This window comes from Erpetoichthys calabaricus, chromosome 6, assembly GCF_900747795.2.
Source record: "Erpetoichthys calabaricus chromosome 6, fErpCal1.3, whole genome shotgun sequence".
Lineage (NCBI taxonomy): Eukaryota > Metazoa > Chordata > Cladistia > Polypteriformes > Polypteridae > Erpetoichthys > Erpetoichthys calabaricus.
The window spans coordinates 1,359,977-1,381,488 of record NC_041399.2 but is presented as its reverse complement, the minus strand read 5'-3'; the positions used below and the strand labels follow the sequence as shown (position 1 = coordinate 1,381,488).

Sequence of the window (21,512 nt, the reverse complement as noted above, 5' to 3'; positions counted from 1 at the left end):
GGCCTCCTGCTTGACCTCTACGGTGCGGCACTTAAAGCTGACCTGCTGACCACTCCTGTGAATCGCGACGACACGAGACGCTGTCCTGTTCCACCACTGACATCTTTCCATTCCGAGGCCAGGACGAGGTCCGAGAAGGGGACATTCTGGACGCGCAGGCTCATTTGTGTACCTCGTGCCCAATCTGTGCCAGCCGTTCGCCGAGCGAGTGCGTCAAGTTGAATGACGGCCGGAGCGCGCGCGCCCGATGCTGTTCGACTCGGGGGCAGGGCTACGAGCGGCCGCGCGCCTCGCTCGCGCCCGCCGCAGAGCTTAGTCAGGCAGGAACGCGCCGCGCAGTCAGAGAGAGTGGCCGCTGCGGCACTTCAGTCCCTCGCGCTGCTCTGCTGCTCTGCTGTGCTGCGACTCGCAGAGACCCGCGACTGGGGGGCAAAGTATCGGAAGGGAAGCGCGGAGCCGAACTGCGTCCGCTCCTCCGACCCGACGCACGAAGACGACGAAAGAAATCGAGAAAGACGGGAAGCAAAATGAATCCTCAGTGCTCGCGCTGTGGGAAGATCGTGTACCCGACCGAGAAAGTGAACTGCCTGGACAAGGTAAATTGTGACTTTGGTGGGCTCTTCGGGGGGGGGGGGGGGGGGGGGCAAAACCTGCAGCCACGACAGCGACATCACCTGGGGTCGCTCGCAGCTCGCCACCTGACACGGGCGCTGCACTGAGAGGTGGAGGTGCACCCCCCCCCCCCCCATTTAGTCCGGAGTGCCCAGGACCACACACCCCCTTTTCGCGCTCGGTGTTAGTCCGTAAGGTGGGCACCGTGACGCAGTGCGTACTCGGCTACGCCGGAGGGCGTCAAACGGGCCGTGGCCGTGAAAGCCGAGCCGGCGCCGAAACGTCCGCAGTCCTCCGGTGAGTCGCGGGGCTGCTGGAGATGTCAATGCCGGCTTATATAATGAAAAGATGCATTATTGATGGCGCCGATCGGGCTGAGGAGGGTGGGAGGCGAGGGGGTCCAGCGCATGAGAGGAGTGCGGGGTCTCTGGGACGGTGGTCTAACTTGGTCTTTCTTTTTTTATTTCCTTTACCAGTACTGGCACAAGGGATGTTTCCACTGCGAGGTCTGCAAAATGACGCTCAACATGAACAACTACAAAGGCTACGACAAGAAGCCCTACTGTAATGCGTGAGTAGCGCCGCCCGGCCCTGGCACTCCCATACCTGGCATGCAAATGTCACTGTGCTATGCAAAGCGCCGCCGATGCTGTGGCAGCAAATTCCACGAATTCCCTTCCGCTTGAATAAACGCGACCAGCACGGCCACAAAGGGTTAACTCTGCCCGCAGTCTCTCAGTGTATAGCGCCTTGTGCCTCATTATGATACACCTGACAGGTTTTACACCTGCGGAGTGGCGACGCAGGTGGCTGCCGTCGCGCTTTTTGACTGTGCGGGTCAGGTGTCGGAGTCACGCAAAGCAAAGCGCTCAAGTGACTTTCGTGTCGCGTGTCAGTGCCGCTTCACAGCTGTCGTGTTTGCGTGAACGACGTGGCGGATGGCCGAACGCGACCCTGCCCTGACGCTCGAGTGCGACTTCGGTGTGAGCAAAGACCGACCAGTGATGGCCTGGCCAGGTATGGCACCGTCATGGCACCTCATGATATCAGGTGGGTTGTCAGTTTCACGACCATCATTGTCCCCAGAGTCAGTGACTTCTCACGTTCTAATAATCCTGAGATAAAAGGTGGTGTCACTATAAAATAGATGAAGCCACACCAGCCAGTTCCTCGCTACCGTCTGCTTTTGTCACCCTGATAGCCACTGTTAAAGTGAGGGTTACATCCTGGACACTTTTGAATATTTTCAACTACAGAAAGGCGCTATATAACACAGTTTGTTCTGACTGCATGTGGGACCCTGAGCAACTTGGGTGGCCTAAAAACACCAAAGGAATTTTGGATTCGTTTAGGATGAAGGAGTCCACTGGCCATTCAGACCTTTGAAACCTGATGAGTGGGGGGAGAGTGGACCCCTGGACAATATGGGGCCAGTCTTTAGTGACCGGTGACGGCAGGGGACAGCTTAGCTATTAGCTAAACAAACGAGCCTGACGGACTGAATGGTCTGCTCTCCTTTGTCCAATTTCTTTTGTTCTTGTGGCATAAGAGGACCTCTAGTGGTCAAACGTTGAGCTTATGAGCTCATTAGGTCTGGAGGACTACTGACTCAGACCTGGAGGAGGTTTGCTCTCCTACAGGGACTTGCAGCCAGAACTCCAGCTTTGGAATGTTGTGACCACGTGACACCTCACTGAGGCAGAAACCTTCTACTGGGACGTGATGGTAGGCCATCAGGTGACACACACACACACACACACACACTGACTGGTCTGATCTTGTTCTTCCACACCGGGCACAGAGTGAGACTGAGGCCAACAACGAGAGAAGGCCAGCAGGATGGACAATTAGAGCAAAGAGAGGGAGATGGAGAGATATGGGAGGGAGAAGCAAAGGGAGAGAGTGAAAGAGAGAGAGAAGAGGAGGGGTGGAGCCTCGGCTGCAATTTGAATTTTCTTAATGAGGGCGATTGAGTGAGAGGGGTAGGAAGGGGAGGAGCCTGTGCTGCCACTCGAATGTTTTAAATGACGGTGACTTAGTGGGAGGGGCTCCTTGTTACCCCTCAGTCACAGATGGCTGTCTGCTTGGTTTAGTGGGAGAACCTTCTGCCTATGATTTGGTGACCTGTGTTTGATGTCCACACATCGACTTTAACTCATACAGATGGGCACCACCATTTCTGAAGGGTAGCGATCCACAAGTCCTTCAGAATCAGCGGGCACAGACCTTGAACCTAATGCCATTTTTGTCCAACTCCATGACACTCCTTCACTTCTGTCCACTGCAGCCGTCCATGAAAAGAAAAAGCAACCCAGAAACTGCAAGAGGGCAACTTTACATACGTTTTGGCAAACTGGGCAGGAGAGGCACATTTGGCCTGGTACATATTTGCCACCCAAAATTGCAGTGCCATGCTGTTTATAAGAACTGGCACAGTTCAGTTTATTCAAATAAGTTTGTTTTTCAGAATTCATATTGGGTGGGCCTGACTGTGTCAATGCCACCCTGCCAGGCATCATCCATGCCAGTGAATCCTAAATGCATACACAGCCAGCAGTACCCAGAACGATTGAAGATGGCTATTTTAAGGGACATCTTAGCATGCTGGCCTGCGGGTCATCTCCTGTACCCATCAAGTTGAATTTGGTGCCCCTCGATGCCCTTGTGTATTAATTTGTCACAAGCAGTTTGGCTGTTGCTTTACTTTTGGCCAGTAACTCCAGCCAATCCCACTCCATCATGGCTTTTCAGCTGGCACCCCAGTCTTATTAATGTGGTGCCCACTGCCCTCCTGGGCGCCCCATTGGCTGTTTTCTTCTTTCTCTTCTCATCAGAGGATCCCGTGGCTGTCAGCGATGGATGGGCTCTCCCCGGGGGCCGATATTCTTGTTGTGGCCGTCAGTGCAGCACATTGACAAGATGGAGGTGTGATTCACACCGTCTGCTTGGTGCAGATTGGTGTTAAGTGGCATGGCGTAATAAGCCTGTCGAGCAGGCGCCATGGGCACAGTTCAGTCCTGCAGTCTGCTTCATCTGCCACCAGGCCACCCTGCTGCTGTTGGTCGAGATGTCATCTTCATGTATCGTTAATCGATGACAGGCATCTGAGAGGTGGCACTCAGAGGAATTCATCGCCAGATGCAGACAGGCACTGTGTGTGATGCCACTCTGGGCAGGGCGCTATATAAGAATATGTCGAGTGTGCTGGTGATGACCGAGACCCTGGCAGGCTGAACCGTCTCCTTATGTTCTGAAGTGGTGTGGGCGTGACGTGTGCCACTCTAAAGCATGCCCTGGCATCTGTCTGTCTGTGTGTTTGTCTGTGGAGGACACAGGCCTGCAGCTTGAGTTTCAGGTGATGCCCCAGAGGCGTCACAACCCTTGATGTTTGTGTTCTCTTTGTGTATTGTGGCTTGAACAGCTGTCTCCTGTGTCACTGGTGTGTGACGTCGTCACCGCTGCTGTGTTTCAGATGGCAGTGGCGATTTGGGGATTAAAAAGCACAATCAAATCGGGTGAGTGAGTGCCATTGTTAGCGTGGAGTTCTAGTTGGTCTTTCGACCTTCCAGATCTTCTCGTATTCCTGACTGAGGCCTCCACCTCTCCGCTCCCTCGAGGTTCCTCTTGTTTCCTAAACAATTCCAGAATTAACGACGAAGACGAAGACGCGCCGCCCGTGACCCGGAATAGAAATTCAAAATGGTGACGCGTAATCTAAAGGACCTCGACATTAACATTACTGCACAGGAAAAGACACGCAGAGAATCGGCTTACGCTTAACAACTGCACGAGGAGGAGGAAGAGGAGGAGGAAGAGGAGGGAGAGGAGGGAGATGGCACCACAGAGCACCTCAACTCGAGTTCGATTGTTTGTCGTCGTTTGATCTAAAGATTGAACACAAACGCCGCCATCTTTGATAGGCACATTAAGATCACATCTCCCATGTCAGCAGGGTTTGATCACATGATGGTAACCAACATGACAACTGATAACAATAACTAGAAATGGCATTGTGTAAGAAAATAAAAACAATAGAAATAAATGAAAGTGTGCTGCAACAATATAAATCAGAAATGGAGGAGAAGAACATCCGCCACATGGAGTCCAGCATCGAGTGCCACGCAGAGTCCAGCCTCACCGAGGCAGATGGCGTAGTCGGCAGGATCGGAGCTGTCGTGGGAGAAGCTGAGTCTTTACGGGGGGCTCGGCTTGGAGGGCTTCAGTCACGAGACGGGTGCTGGGCATCTACAGCCAATCGTTAGCGGTCGAATGTTATTTTCTGGCGATGTCGTTATTTGTTCACGGATTCTATTGGCTCTTTAACGTTTGTTTGTCGTGTAGAATGTCATTCTGTTCTTGCTCATTCTTATTAGCATTACGTTTACACGACGCCGCCACGTGGCGCCACTTGTCACACAAATATGACGTGACAAACAGGGCGGAGTTATCCTCTCAGTGGCTGAGGATCATCCCTGCGTTGGCCACTCCTTTAAACTGTCACCCATTTATCGTCTCCAGGACACCAATGAGCTCCCGGGGGCGGAGCCAGCCATCTGTGTGACTGAGGGACACGTCGGTCACAGTCAGTCACCATTACCAGGGTGCACCGCTGCCAGGCGCTCTGCTGAGCAAACTGGCATTCAGATAAAGGGGGGATCACCAGTACAGCAGCTGTAGGCACCAGCAGAGTATCTCAAGGGGGTCTCCCTGCCGTTTGACGCTCTGAGCTCCCTCAACTCTCTAGCGCCCCCTGTGGCCCTGGCGTGATCACCCAGGCTGTGCTACAGTCATAATATGATGGGCCCTCCCCTGTCTCCCCCTGTTGGTAACACAGGGCCAGTGGCCGGGCTGAGTGACGCTTCTTGTCTCCAGGAGTTTGGCCACAGCTGCTGCACTCCGTCCCTTGGCATTCGGCTTTCTATTTTTATGCTTTGCTTCCTCCTCTTCGTGTCACGAGCCGCCCTCAGACCAAAGGGTCCTTGTTGTGCCCCCTGGATGCGGAGATTGATGACAAGCTGAAAGTTGTCTCGGTTGTGTGGCAGCGGGCATGAGTGAGGAGTCCCGAGGCCCCCAAGCCGTTTGAATTTTGCTCACATTCTGGACGTGACCGCTTGGTATCGTCTGCTGCCCGTGGTGGTTGGATGGTCGGCTTGGTTGGGTTTCTGTGCCCTGTTTATGGTGCCTGCTGCTGATGGAGCTCATGGTAGAAGTTGCTGTAGAAAGCAGCGGCTCAGTCTTTGATGAACTTGTGTTTGCAGGAAGAGGGCTTGAGAGAAAGCCCACAGTGGGCACACATGCCAAGTGATATGGCAGTGGCAGACATAGTGCATCTTGGGGGAGCAATGTTCACTTTCAGAGTGCGTGTGTGTGTGGGTGCAGGAGACAGGGGGTACAGATTGGCACCAATGGCATTGGGGCACTGGTGGGTCTCCAGAATTTGGTCACCTTTGGGAATGAAAAGGCCAAGTTCTGTAAACAACGAGACAAGACCTGCGGATTCAGAGGGTGAAGATGCTTAATTAAGGGGGAGGGTCGGGGGGGGGGGTAGCAACAACAGTGCCAAGAATGAACCCTTTCTGCTGTCCCCTAACCTCTCTGTCCTGTGGTGCCCGCTGTAAGCCGGGCACTGTGACGTGGTGGGCTGCCTTCTACCTTGGCTGTAATGGCCTACTTTGTGAATGGCACGATAGAAACTAAAGAGAGGCCCACCACACAGAGGTAAGGGTGGATAGGACAGGGCAGAGATGTGTCACATGGGGGTCCATAAAGAGCCTTGGTCATTATTTAGTGGCTGTGGCTGTCCCACATCACTCTGTTTTTTATGGGATGGCTGAGGTACATCATCACGGGGACAAACCTTGTGGTGTCTCCGGTCATGGGGGTCCAGGATGTGTCTGATTGTGTCGCTCACTTGACCGTCGCCACTTTGTGAATTCACTTCAGCCTTGAAGCTCGCCGGTCAAGTCAACCGACTCCATTCTGGATTTGAGTGCTGCCACCTTTCACGGTTTGTAGAGGGGCTTTAGGGGGGATTCTCAACAGTCAGGCAGATTCTGTGCATTCTGCAGATTTCATTTTCATTTCTGCAAAAATAACAAATGAAAAAAGTCTGGCGAGGACCTCAAGAGTCACACACACACACACACACACACACTGTGGCATATTTATTTACATTCTATGTAGATAGATAGATAGATAGATAGATAGATAGATAGATAGATAGATAGATAGAAATGAAAGGTACTATATAATAGATAGATGGATAGATAGAAATGAATGGCACTATATAATAGATAGATAGAAATGAAAGGCACTATATAATAGATAGATAGATAGATAGATAGATAGATAGATAGATAGATAGATAGATAGATAGATAGATAGATAGATAGATAGATAGAAATGAAAGGTACTATATAATAGATAGATGGATAGATCGAAATGAATGGCACTATATAATAGATAGAAATGAAAGGCACTATATAATAGATAGATAGATAGATAGATAGATAGATAGATAGATAGATAGATAGATAGATAGATATGAAAGGCACTATATGATAGATAGATGTTAGTACTTTGATGGCGGTGCGCCACAAAGCATCCCACGCATGCGCAGTTCAAAGCCGTGCCAATGGCGCTCTTAGGAACTTAAATGTATAAATTAAAAATCAAATCGAATCCATCAGGGAGGGCGCAGCCTAGCAACACGGAGAGCGTCTTCAGGTTCTTTAAGCTCACAAGTCTGCAGGTCGCTCCAGTTCACGGTGGGCCGGCCCACCGGTTGATGACAGTGAAATCGTCACGGCCGTCTTGGCCTCTCAGAGGGTCCCGCATGTGAGGGGTGACAGTCGGAAGAATAGCTTTGTGTTTCACATTTTTGTAAAACGATTCGAATGCATTGTGACAGAGAAACACATAACACCGTTTTTTCAAACATAATACATTTTTATATACATTTTGAACTTGGCAGCACCGTCTAAGTTTAACCTTATAAATTACATTTGGGTCCTTGAACTAAACTGACTGGCATCATATCATCGGAATTCAACGAAGTCGACGTGTATTAATAATCTTTCTCATTTAACCCATGATTCCCTTCCAGATAATGTATTGCAAATTTCGCACGGTTGTTATCCAATGGATGCACGAGGTCAGCGTTTCTAGTGCCCGAGAACTTTTTAGCGCGGCGGGAGCGCATGTGACGAGTGGAGTCGCCGAGTCCATTGAATTGGCGGTGAACGGCAGGGGCAGGGACTTGTACCGCCAGTTTTAAACGGAGGCCCACTTGAGAGACGCTTGTCGGCCTGGAGCGGTGCCTGGTGAGCTCTCAGTTGTGCAGTGGTCTTCCTTTGGACCCTCGCCATGTCTTTGTTCCGTACCCCCGTTCCACGATCAGTACTTTCATTCTTCTTTTATTTCTTCTTGTATTCTTATCCACGTGCTGCGTATGACAGGTGGGCTGCGGCATGCGTACCGCGCTTACTCCGACGATGCCATTCTGTAGGATTTTCTTCATTTGTGGACCCTGCTGAGGTGTCCATCACGGCGGACGCCCCCTAAGTGACCCCTGAGTCGCTGGACGGCTCTTCGCTGGCGGGTTGCGTTTCAGGTGAACATTTCAGTTGTGTTTGCCGTTTGCTTTGCGTTTTGTTGTTTTTAAGACGAATCTTTTTTATTGTTTCATATTTTAAACGTTTTTCTTTGCCCCCCCCCCCCCCCCCCGCCTCGTTCGCTGAGTGTCTGTATAGAAATACGCGACATGTGTCAGTTAAGAACATCGCCTCCCGCCTCGGGATTTGAGGGGCTTCAGGCGGCGTTAATCCGGCGGGTCTTCGAGGTGCCCCTGCTCTCCGGCGAACGTGGACGCGCCTTCATTTGTGTCAAGGACGCCCGAGCGCCGCGCCTGGGGGTCTTTCAGAGTTCCGCACTGCTTGGCCTCCCTCTCCCGGAGCCCCCCGTCCCCGTTTAATAATTAGCTCCTGACCCGAAGTGACCACGCTTTGAAGCTGGCAGCCTGGCACTTTCACACGGTGGCTTTGGCCTGAGAGGGAAAAATGAATGCAAACAAATGGCCGTCCGACAGCGCGCGCGCCCCCGCAGCCCACCTCGTGTGACTTTCCCGACGCCCCCGACTGCCCACCCGCCGCTTCACCTGTGGGTTCGGAAGCCCACCCCTTTGCTTTATATAGCGCCTCTTCCTCGCAGCTGAGCCACGCCAAGTATGTTAAATGCCGGCTGCTTGCCATCTAATTACCCCTCACAACCTGGCATTTTCCTGGGCGGCTTTTGCTGCGGGCTGGCGTGCCCGCCGTCCTCACACAAGGCGCTTTGTCTGGCCAGGCGGCTATTTTTGAAACGGCCCCTGAAGCGGAGGGTCGCCTTTGTGGCGCCTGTGGGGGCGCGACGATCTTTTTTGGGGGGCTCCTAGCATTTGAGTGCGCAACCCGCGGGGGACAGGCCGGGGGTGGGGGGTGTCTGGGCAGCCCCTAGTCCATTTCAGGTGGTCCCCTTAATGGCTTCACACTTCTCTACTTATGTCACTTTGTCCTCTGCCCTATCCTGACATGTCATCTTGTCCCTTCTCACTTGACATGTCACCTTGTCCCGTCCCCGTGAGGGTGTCCATTCCTCTGGCCCTGCATTTGAACCCGTGTTCGTCCATGTATGGCGCAGAGTCCTCACAGGTCTGGCATGCAGTCACTTCATTTTCACGGGCAGGGTGGTCTCCTTTATCTTTATGCCCCCCCCTCCTGTTATTACATTCTCCGGATCCCCCTCGTGTTCTTGTTTAGTGATTGAAGTGCGAATGAAAGGCGCTATATAGAGCGGCACAGCGCTAATCAAGTTGATTGAACCACTGCCTTCTGAGGTGTGAGTGTGTGCTGTGATTGGACTAATGTGAACAGGCTGGCAGTGCCCACTGAGTCGACAGGGTGCCAACCTGTCCTGCCCGCCTCAAAATGCTGCTCTGAGATTTGTGCCCCTAGTGGACGGTGTGTGCAAGTAAACACCCCACAATGCTAAAAGTCTACCAGCCAGTGCCTACCCTCATGGAGGCACTGATGGGCACCCAGATGAGCCACCTACAGACTGAGGGCTCACAACGACGCAGATGTCGCCAGCACCAGCTGTTACTGTTGTATGCAAAGCTTGTATGCAAATCCATCATTTGCATATTGTCAGGGCGATGCCCAGCAACAGGCAGGTACAGTTACTGGGACTCAGAAGAGTTCTGTGTTTTCACTGCTGCCAGCCCTGTGAGCCTCCCAGGGGTCCGCTGGTGTCACCTCGCTGGGACTTGAACCCGAGTCTTTCGTTGGACTGAACGCGTCTCTTCACCTGGTTGATTGAGGGCTGTGATTCGCTACGCGGTCCTCTCCTTCTGCGCCCACCCCAGTCACACACGTGTACAGCACACTTGGTTCAACAACTGCTGCCCAGGTGGGCAAAGCTTCAAAAAAGGAATCAGTGGACTGGGCTTGAACTAGAAAGGTTATATAGCGCCTTTCAAGCTGCACACCGTCCCTTAGCCCTGCACTCACACAGATCTTAGGGGGCTCTTCTTTGGAGACCCTAACTCAGCTTCTCTAAAGTAACGAGCCAAAGTCGGCCGTGAGCTTATATAGTGCCTTACATGGAGAGAGCTGAGAGCACTGAGGGAGCTTGCGGTGGGAGCGGACCACCTTGACTCTCGACACCGAGAGGTGTGCCAGAGACGTTTGGGTGCCACCCACCTTGTGTCACCCAGGCCTTCCTATGCTTTCGGTGCCCACACAAGGTGCCCCACAGTTTGTGTCAGGTGCTTTCATGAGATGCCCATCTGGTTCTGTGCCACTTCCTGGTCTTCTGTTTGTCCGCTGACAAAGGCCTCAGAGCAATGCTGGCAGAGACGTGAATTGGCTCTTTGTGCTCGATGCCAGCGTGATACCTATCCTGCAGTGAATGGCGCCGCTGCCACGCATCTCGATGAGCTTGGGAACAACAGACCTTAATGTGGTGGGGCCGCGATGAGGGGCTTCGGTGTTTAGATTGGAAGCTGCTTTGTCCTGGCAGGGTCCCTCACACACAAACACACACACACACACACACACACACTGTGGCATTGAAATGGGCAGCAGGGCTCATCGGACGTAACCGTCCCTTCATTGATTACCTCTGGCAGTCTGTAGGTTTATATAGCGCCTTTCACAATATCAGGGGTCACCTGGAAGGTGATGACCTGACCATTCAAACAGCTGACTGACCACCATGTGGCCATCTTAGGTCCCTGCGTCGTCTTCTAAGGCACATCGGCTTAATGTGCGAGGCGCTATAAAGTCTGAATTGTGAGGTAAGACGTGTGGGGCTCAAGGACTTCTTAAGTGAATCTGAGTAGCCAGGCCACCATGAGATGTTACAGACAGGCCACTCACTGTCACAGTTGTCACACGTGGGTGACAGAGCAGGCAATGTGACCCTCTAGTGGCTCAGGAGATGACCCTCCCAATGACTCTGTGTGACCCACAGGAGCCCAAAGTGACCGACGTATGCTGGTCAGTGATTAGGTGGCCTGTGACTGTCACCAGGTATTCATGAATGAAAAATCAGATGAACCCAAGTCATCCACTTCCTGTCCCCAGTTAGGTAAGCCCACAGTGAGACAGGGGGCCGCGTCCAGCCAATGCCAGTCTGCCAAGTGGAGCTCACAGAGAGTGCAGCAGGAACGAGGTGGTCACACTGCGGCCACCGAGGCTTTGGAAGAATAGAACTTGGCACTGTGCCCTCAATCAGCCTGGCGAGTCACAAACAGCTTCTCTCTTGTGCCATTTCTGTCACGGCCATCCGGCAGGAGAACAACAACGGCCCTGTGGGGGACAATGAAAGAAACAAAAACGTGGAAGGCAGTTTGGGGCCAAAGAGAAGTGAGACACGGCGGGGGTCCTGGGCCAGCCGACCAGCGATGGCCTCCTTCTGGTCACCCTCTCCTCTCACTTGTTGTTCTCGTTCTGTCAGAGACGCCCATCCTGTGCTGGCCAGGCCATCGACCAGCCGCCCAGAGCCGCACGCTGCGCGCTGAAGGAAGTTGCCAGGAAACACGAGCTCTGTGTCCTTCCTGCCTGACGTGTGGCGCGGCTTAAGAGGGCTGTGCTGGCGCCGTACTGGACTTACTGGAGCGAGCAGATCGGCACACATGTGTCTGTGGATAGTGCCTTACACGGTGCCATCCATCACCACATATATCCGTATATAGTGCCTTATATGGTGCCAGCCTTCACCACATATATCCGTATATAATGCCATACCTGGTGCCATCATTACCACATATGTCCTTATATAGTGCCTTACACGGTGCCAGCCATCACCACGAATGTCTGTATACAGTATAGTGCCTTACATGGTGCCAGCCTTCAACACATATATCCGTATATAATGCCTTACATGGTGCCAGCCATCACCACATATATCTGTATATAGTGCCTTACACGGTGCCAGCCATCACCATATATATCTGTATATAGTGCCTTACATGGTGCCAGCCATCACCACATATATCCGTATATAGTGCCTTACATGGTGGCAGCCATCACCTAATATGTTCTTATATAGCGCCATACCTGGTGCCATCATTACCACATATGTCCTTATATAGTGCCTTACATAGTGCCAGCCATCACCACGTATGTCTGTATACAGTATAGTGCCTTATATGGTGCCAGCCATCACCACATATATCCGTATATAGTGCCTTACACTGTGCCAGCCATCACCACATATGTCCTTATATGGTGCCTTACACTGTGCCAGCCATCACCACATATGTCCTTATATAGTGCCTTGCATGGTGCCAGCCACGGGGACAGATCATCAATTCGGAATTGGGATGAAGGAAGGAGCAGCTGCAGATTCTCTGCAGCCATGACTTTAGGGACCACTGGGGGGCACTGGTCATACCTTACACACAGAATGGGGTATGAGACCCCTTATGGTGTCGATGCCATAGTAATAATAGTAAAGGGCTGGCACAGTGACCAGGGCTCAGCCATCACAGAGGATGACTTTATCACTGATGCTTTCTTTTCTTCATGCCAGTCTTCATTTATTTGCTGCAGCAGCAAAGCCTTGCGTGGCTCCACACCAGGTGGCACTCAAGGTGGACGGGCTCTGGTTAGCCTAACCTTTTTGTTTTTGTGAGATGGCAGGAAAGAAGAGCCACCCTGGGATTTGAACCCGTGACCACATGCAGTTGCAGAAAAAGCAACCTTGTGTGCCACTCTGACAAAGCCACAATAGTAAAGATGGCAAGGCTTGGAGCTCCTCTACCGTCAGCTGAATGATGTCTGGCCACCACCAGGAGGCACCACACCATGGAGGATCAGTTTGTTGGTGGCAGTGAGCCTTAGTCATTATTGTGGTGGTCTGGTGGCCCTGAAGATGAAGGAAGTGCAGACCCCTGCATTGTCCCATTCATTCATTCATTCAGTGCAGGTAATGCACCATGCCATGGTGGGAGCCCTACATGAACTTCTGCTGTGATGTGTGGTAAAAGGCGCTATATAAAATAAAGTTTGAGTCATTGGATGAGCACCTGGCATACTGAGGCGAGGTGATGGGCACAAGATCATCATGTGACACCACTGGGGCAGGCCGCCACACTCTCTTGCCATGTCCTTGTGCTCAGTGATGCCTGATGAGGCCATTTGGTCAGCCAATGGCATCACTTGCCCACTGATTGTTGTAGGCAGCAGTGCCAGTCGAGGTGCCCCAACCCTCGTGAGTAAAGGGGTGGAGCAAGTGAGTGGGGTGGGGAGATGCAATTTGGGGCAGAGTTTGTCACAAGCACAAATAAAAATGGAGTCGAGTGCATGGTGAGCGCTGCCCAAGATGATATAGCGCCTTTGACACGGTGCTCTGTGCCACCTGGGAAACACTGAGTGGCTGCCCTGCACCACCACTCTTTTTAATTGGTGCCCTGCCCTGTGAAGTGGACCAGCTCACCCCACTGCCCCATGGCATTACATAGTCCAGTAGGGGGCGCTCTGTCCACAGCACCACCAGGCTCTTGTGCTGCTCCTCCACGTTTCTGTTTGTCGACTCCTGACTTGTGCCCACCGGCTGCTTGCATGCTTGGCAGTGCTGAATTTCCTGCTTGTCACCCCTGGGGCTGGCACTAACGTCTCCATCAGAGGAAGAAGCATGATGGCAGCAGCTCCTGTGCTTCCGAGAGACTCCCCTTTGTCTCAGGCTTCCCGCTGGCACATCCTGTGCTAGCCATGCCACTCTGCTTTGCTGCCATCAAAACCCTGCCCTCTTGGAACAAGAAGGCACAAAATGATACAGCGCCTCCCTCTGGTGCAGTCCCGAAGGGCAGGTGGCTGCCATGCCCTGTAAGGAGGCCTTGAAGGATCCGTCAGTCAGGGCCTGTCTTATATAGCGCCTCTCACAACAAGCATTTTACAAGGACAGTCATTTGTCAGAGGGGTGGAGGCAGTCAGCTGCTGATGATGAAAGCCAACACATCCAGCATTGAGGAGATGCCCACTTCACCAATAACCACATGGTGGCAGCGCTTTGATTAAGGGGTCTCGTGGGGCTGAGCGGACTGTAGCTGATGTGGAAATGGAAAATGAGCAGAAGAAAACCTGGCATTTGTTAGCCATATAGCGCCTTTAGGACTGGCACACAAAGACTCCTCGACTGACTGCAGCAGTGTGACCGCTGGTGAAACACTGGCATCAAAGTCACACCTACTGGGCACAAAGCCATTGGCCTGCCACACACTACCAACACCACCCTCGACGGTCGCCCTTTAAGGTGAAAGCTTGTATGGGTGGCACGGTGGGCCATGTTGGCACTTTTCATTGTTTTGATCCTGGGTACATCGTGTTTGTATTCCTGGGAATTCTGCATTAATCTGAATGACTGGCCTCTTCAGCACTCGCCACTCCAAGGTGGCCTGCAACTGGATGGTGCCCCCTACATGACAGGTGTTTGGGAGTCATATGCCATTTCCACTTGGCAGCTTTGATTGAATCAAGCAGTGGACTAAAAACTGGTTTATTGCCATGGTAATGGTCCCATTCCAAACTCCTAACCTTCCAGTTTGTCAGTGAAGTCCCCTTGGGCCCCCACCCTGTCACCTGTCACAATTTTAGAATAAATTACATACCTGTCACTTCATTTCAGTTTTTGCCATGCCAAGTGTGGGAAGACAACAATGGGAATGCTACTGGTCAAAGAAGGTGGCACTGCCACCACCATCAGCAAAGAGAAGGAACAACAGGAGTGAAGGGAAACTTCAAAGCCTCCGTCTACCAGGGACCCCCACACAGCAGCAAGTGGGCAAAAGGGGAGAATTACCCTGCAGCTCACATAAATCTAAAAAAATGGAAAAACTGCATGGAGGGCATCACCCACAGTGCAGTCTCCATGATGGAAGGGTCAGTGCCACATGCCCGCTCACCAAAGGATCAAGTCTAGACCCCGTAGATGGGCATCGAAGAAGAACTACTAGGGACAGGAAGAGATGCAAACCAACGGGCAAGTCACCCACAGGTGGAGAAGGGCCAGCCTGCAATTGAATGAGACCACCCAGCCAATGTCAGCAGTGATGCAAGGCACTATATAACATAAAAGGTGTCGTATCACAGACAGATGTGGATATAAAACAGAAACGGGCCACTTAGGGATGACAAGTCAATGCAGGACAACAGCTGTGATAGGCGCTACATAATGGAGATCAGTAGATAGCTAAGGCACAACATGACACACAGATGACAAGTTGGAATGCCATGTCAAGCAGCGACTCCTCTTCTGCTGCTACTCTGCTAGGTGAACCTTTGGCTTTTTCTAATGCCTTGCTGGCACACCAGTGCCCACTGTACCAGTCAGCCAGCCTTAGTTGTATTTCTCCAAGCCATGCCAGTCCTTATGGCTGACAGGATGCATCTTCTCCTGATTCTCTGCCACTGCCATTCATATCGCCAGTGTGTTAAACCCCACATGTCATGGGCAGTGTGGGGGTCCATGGGCACGCAGATGGTACCGGTGACTGAAGTCACCCACACCGTCAGTCGGCTGCTAGTAGTTGTTTTATTCTCTTATCCTGTACAATGCAATGGCGATTTGAGTTTCTTCTTGTAATTCTGGTTTGGCTTATAAAGAAAGGCGCTATATACAGACATGCAGGCGGGCATCTTCCAGCCCATCGAGCTCAGTTGTCTTCTTCCGCTTTGCTTTGTTTCCCACTTTATGTTTCAAACAGAGAGACAGAATCCTGATGGGGAACCAATCTGTCATTTTTATATAGCGCCCCTCACAGAGCCCCCCCGTCACAAGGAGCTAAGAAAATGGCCAGAGGAGTGTCGAGACTGAAAAATGAGGGTGCGAGCGGGAGAAGACGCAGACAGGTCAGTGGCACCACTGGCACCAGAATGTCATCCTGTGGCCGCCAACTGGGTATACAGGAAGGGCAGCTAAATGGCAAAATAGGGTCAACGAGGAGGGGGGGGGGGGTCATGCCTGTCGAACAAAGGGGATGAGAGAGAAAGAGTCCAGGAACGGACAAATGACATCTGCTGGTGCTTGGCGCGTAAGAAGCTTCCGCACACTGCCAGGTGGCACACACGAGCGGGGTCCTAGATTAAACCCACTGTGATTGTGTGGCCAGCATCTTCAGGGTCCTTCAGCCACTTCCATCACTGCGGACTGGGCAGCAGAGAACTCAGGAACGGTGGGCAGCGCGGGACAAACGGCGGCTTTGGAGTTGGAGGAAACGATCGTCACGGAACTGGCCGCTAGCAGCGGGGAAGCGCCGTCTAAGTGAACCCTGTCTCTAGGGGGCGCTGCTGTTCACCGCTTCATTTTCACTCCGTAGATTGCTGCAGACACTCAGTCCCAGCTGGCACTGCAGGGGTTCTGTTACTTCTGTAGCAGTAATTACTGGCAAGTGTGCCCGGGGGGAGACACACACACACTCGGGATAAATCTAAGTGTGAAGCTAACAAGCGTGAAACACGCATAGAGATGAATTACGACTTGGAAGTACAGCCTGGGCAAGGCGCTATATAAAATAAAAAACTAAGTAAAAGAAGCAGCGACTTTGTGATCTCTGTTGGTACCGTCTTTAACGGCATTAGATAGATAGATAGAGACAGATAGATAAGAAAGGTACTGATAGATAGATAGATAGATAGATAGATAGATAGATAGATAGATAGATAGATAGATAGAAGTGCAAGGCACTATATAATAGATAGGATAGATAGATAGATAGATAGATAGATAGATAGATAGATAGATAGATAGATAGATAGAAGTGCAAGGCACTATATAATAGATAGATAGATAGATAGATAGATAGATAGATAGATAGATAGATAGATAGATAGATAGATAGATAGAAGTGCAAGGCACTATATAATAGATAGATAGATAGATAGATAGATAGATAGATAGATAGATAGATAGATAGATAGATAGAAGTGAAAGGCACTATATAATAAATAGAGAAGTCCACATTAAAGAGGCCACATTTATAAATCCCACAGCTGAGAGCGTACAGCGCCCCCCTGTTGGATTAAATGTTCAGTTCATCCCGGTAGTACGCAGGTGACGTTTCTGTGGTGGCCATAACGGAGGTCTCATCATCTGCAAGACCCAAATGGCTCAGTGGAGCGCAGAAAGTGTCGTGTATGAGGACCTGTTTGTCGTCATCTCGCTGCTGTCCCTCTTTTTCTGAATGTTAATGGCGTTGTCTCCGGGTGCTCCGGTTTCCTTCGTCGTCTTGTCCCTTCGGTTGGCCCGTGTGGGACTGTCGCCCTGTCCAGGGCTCCCCCCACCTTACAAACGAAACTGCCACCCTTGGCTCATTCTTTTCAGGTGGGCTCGAGCACATTGGGTTACGGTAAAGAGAAGTGCCCCTGTAAAAGAAATGTGACGGATTACTTTATAGTGAATTTCCCCAAAGCGCCTTTTTCTCTGTTTTTAATTCGAGGAAAGGTGGCGGTGTGCAGAAAGTCGTCGAGTGTTGACAGAAGGCGACAGAGGGAGAGTGTCGCAGATCCATGCGGGCCGCCACTTGCTTTCGTGTTCATTTTCTCCTTCGTCGGCTTGATTGGCACGTGAACGCGCTGACAAAGCCCTCCGGGAATTCTGCCAATGAGGGTAAACACAGGCGCGCGCATACACGCGCATACCCTGCGGAGCTGCGCGCGCACACGCAGTTTGAAGTCGGGCCGTTCGTGGAGTTGTCGCGCACCCCCTGTAGATGGCGAGTCCGCTGCGCTGGAACAGCTCGTTCTTCGCCTGTAGTCGATGTAGCGCCTTTCAGAACTCGCCTTCAGCGCCTTTGCCCTCCAGCAGTTGTCGCAGAGGAGCCCCGAGGAGTTCACGGCGTGTGTGTAACCCAAGGCGGCCAAAACGCATGTGCGGACCTGTTGCGGTCCTTTCGATGAGTGCGTTGATATTCCTTGTCAGTAGGTGACAGTTTTTGGTCACTGTCGCATACATAACAATGCTAAGGCTGAGGAGGGGAGACTCTGCTGATTGAAGAGGAGTTGCGCTTGTGAAGAAAAGAAGAAGCTGAGGTGTCCAAACTAGTTGTCCTGTGTGACGAGCAGATGGCACTTCAGATATTCTTGCGTGTCCCTCTTGCGCTTTAATGACCCGCTGCGCCCTTTGTTCGCCATTCGGGCCCCCAACTTCTCGAAATCCACCGTTTAGGATACGCGGGGTCGCCAAGTCACAAAAATTCCGAGCGCAGGTCGTTTGGTGGGAATGCTTGGGTGGGGGGTGGGGGGGTTTCTACTGTCTCCAAATGTGACGTCAGGTATGAAGCGGCCTTGAACCTTGACGCCGACTCTGCAGATCCCGCCCGGAAGGCCATTGTCTCCCAGAGAATAGACCCCCGGGGGCGCTCAGTTTAGTAACCGCTCATTTGGGTTCAGGGCTTTGTGTGATGTGACGGGTGAGCGCGCGGGGACACAATGAAGCCGCCACTCCCCTTCCGCCGGCGGCACCGACTCGGCTCGCACGTGTCTGGAGAATTCTCCTCGTGCCCACGTAAGCCGCGGCAGAGGGCACCAGGCAGAATGAGACAGAAGTCCGTTTACACTCAGTGTATTGGTATATAGCGCCCTTCACTGGCTCACTTTTCTCTTTTTGTATGTTGGCAGACAGGGCACTGTAGTGGCACAAGCTTTGCAGGCACAGCCAGTTTGCTCCTTCTCTCCATTTTTCTCCACACAGCACACACTTTTCCTCTCACACCCGGGAGTGTGGCACAGTGCTTAAGGCTGTGGGTTCAAATTCCAATGCTGACACCACTGTGTGACCCTGAGCAGGTCACTTCACCTGTCTGTGCCCCACCTGGAAAAACACAAAAGAAATGCCACCGATTGTATCTCAGGTGTGGTCAGTCATCGAAATATTCAATAAGAATAATGATGGCATCGTGACGGTCCAAATGTGCATCGAAGTGTCATGTTGGCGATGTGCGGGAGCAACGAAAAAGTCAAATAAAAAACTTTAAAATGGAAACTGAGGGGTGTCCTGCTCAGACTGTAGCAAGAGCCCACCTGGAGCATTGTGTGCAGTTTTGGGGTCCACTTTGCGTGGATTTAAGCACAACGTGTGCAGACCAAGAAACAAAAAATGTGATGTATACCACCTGGTGCCCGCGTGTGTCTGCCCATAAATCAACAATCAACCTGTGAAGGTGCATACGCTACTGTGCCCACTTGACACCTGGAAACAGCCGTATATGGGCTATGCTAATGAACCTTCATGCATATTCAATCAGGGCGCTGCAGACCTACATGGGCGGGTAGAGCTGCCCCACCTGACACCTCCAGAGCCCACCGACTGCATTTCAGGGGTCCAATGGTGTGCCCAGTACAGCATTGAAGCACCACTCCTCTGAGCTCTGGGGGTTTTAAAGGTGTCAGGTGCCAGTGTCTGAGTGGGTAGCTGCTGTCACCTGGCACATGTAATGACGTGACTGTTGTTACAATGACGAGCACAGGCCAAATGACAGAGTCACCAATCAGCCAGCTGTCACCTACAGCACCCTCAGCATGTCGTTGAAGTAAATGAATCACCGGGTGACCCAGGGCACCGAACTACAATGTTTGCCAGTCTGTTGTTGGCATCACAGGTAACTTGTGTGTTAATGGAATGTCACCGCTTACAGGTAACAAGAAGCCGCGTCACTTCTTATTGCAATATGAGTGCTGTCAAGTGACACAATTACATTAGGAGAAGCGGACAGCACAGCGGGCATGGCAGAGTGAAGCTTGGCCGAGATATTAACGTCCTGTTGGCCAGTTCACTGAGAAGTGACATCAAGTAGTCGATAAAAACTGACGAGATGTGACAAAGCTCCTCAGTGCAAAGGTGCAGCGTCAGAACGAAAATGGAGTCTGAGCGTCACCTTCATCACTTTTGAGGTGTCACATGTTAGTCACATTCTACTAACGGCGCGGTGACATAAATTATTTACATACGGGAGTCGTCATTTAGCTGTGCCCTACCTGACTGTGGGTGTCATCGGCTCCCAGTTCCTCCAACATGCTGGGTGCAGAGGGGTCTCCGTCGCTGCTAGATCTCCCGTCGAGTTTTCATTTAGAAATCCAGATGTTTGCCTGAGAAGTTCCATTGGCAGATTTTGTGCGTCCGTCACTTTCATATTTGAGGCCCCTGGTCACCACAGCACAAGAAGGACGCAACAGCACCTGAAGCTGTGCAGAGGAGAGACACCAAGTGCATCATGGGACTTGAGGACATGTCCTACTGTGACAGGCCTGTTTAGTGTCATGCAGAGGGGGACTTCATGAAGTCACTCAGCGCAGCTCTTTGCACTTAAGGGTGAATCACATAGCTGAGGACCCCTGGTGGCGGCTAAGAGGAAGTGCATTTAAGACTGATGCCATGGAGAGTTGTGGTACTCTGCCAAGGCAAACTGCCAAGTCCTAGAGGTGAAGCCTTTGAGAGGCATCTGGAGGAGGTAAACACCCAAACGTGGCGGACTGAGTGGACCTTCTCGCTTGTGAAGCTTCTTGTGTTCTTACGGGTGTGAGTGTTTTGGGCCTTTGATGCCTGCCTTACCCGCAGTGCTGCCCTCCTCAGGTGTACCTTGCCAAGGTGCCCATGTCATCAAGTCATTGGGGTCAATTAGCTGCTTTGATTAGGCCCGTGGAGCGTGACGGCCCCATGATGGACCGGTGAAGGACAGCATTGTTAGTTTTAAAAGGGGACACTTAGAGGGGGATATTCTAGTCTTGGGGGTCCTGAATTACCCAAACATTACCTGACAAAGAGCAGAGCACAAGGACAGGATATGAAGATGAAATCAGCGAGAGGGGAGGCCAGCGATAATGAGGCGAGCATTGTGGGGGGGCCACCATTGGGGTCTGCACACAGGGGTATCACAATGGCTGATGGAGCAAGTGCAGGTCTGAAAAACTAAAGGAGTTCACTCTGAGTTTAGTGAGGACCATGTCATGGAGATGTGACAAAGCCACCGTACGTGTGGAGGAGAACGAAAGCTACAAAAGTGGGCCGATTTACAACAAAAATGGAAGACGATTGGGGGGGGGGGTCAATAAGAAATGAAAAAGGATGAGACGGATAGTGAAGACACGACAAATGCACCCGCTGGACGCTCATATATGGGGGTCCTCCCAGCAGTAACAGGGACTACTAAGGAGGAACCAAGCGATTTAGAAAGTGTGGAGAGAGAAGAGCTGTGGGGATTAAAATGGCTGGTCACATGGCGGGTATGGAAGTTTGACTGAACAGTTGGCATGGGTCAACAGAGGGAGGTCGTGTTTAACTGACAGGCTGGAATTCTGTGAGGAAGAACAAAAGAGTATGAGGAGAGTGGAGCAGATGATGCTATTGATGTGGACTTTCAGAGGAGC

At 51.7% G+C, this 21,512-nt stretch overlaps 1 protein-coding gene across 3 annotated transcripts in view; it reads left to right on the top strand.

The window, feature by feature from the left end:
- Positions 1-326: 326 nt before the first annotated feature.
- The window catches only part of nebl (nebulette), a 62,980-nt gene continuing 41,794 nt past the window's right edge, over positions 327-21,512 (top strand). Inside the window, exons 1-2 of one of the 3 annotated variants that reach the window (XM_028803339.2) lie at positions 327-596; positions 1,089-1,183. In XM_028803339.2, the coding sequence (XP_028659172.1) occupies positions 528-596; positions 1,089-1,183 (164 nt within the window). In that variant the 5' untranslated portion in view covers positions 327-527. Of the gene's footprint in view, positions 597-891; positions 910-1,088; positions 1,184-21,512 lie in introns of those variants that run through there. The other 2 variants (XM_051929239.1, XM_051929240.1) reach the window with 2 other exon arrangements.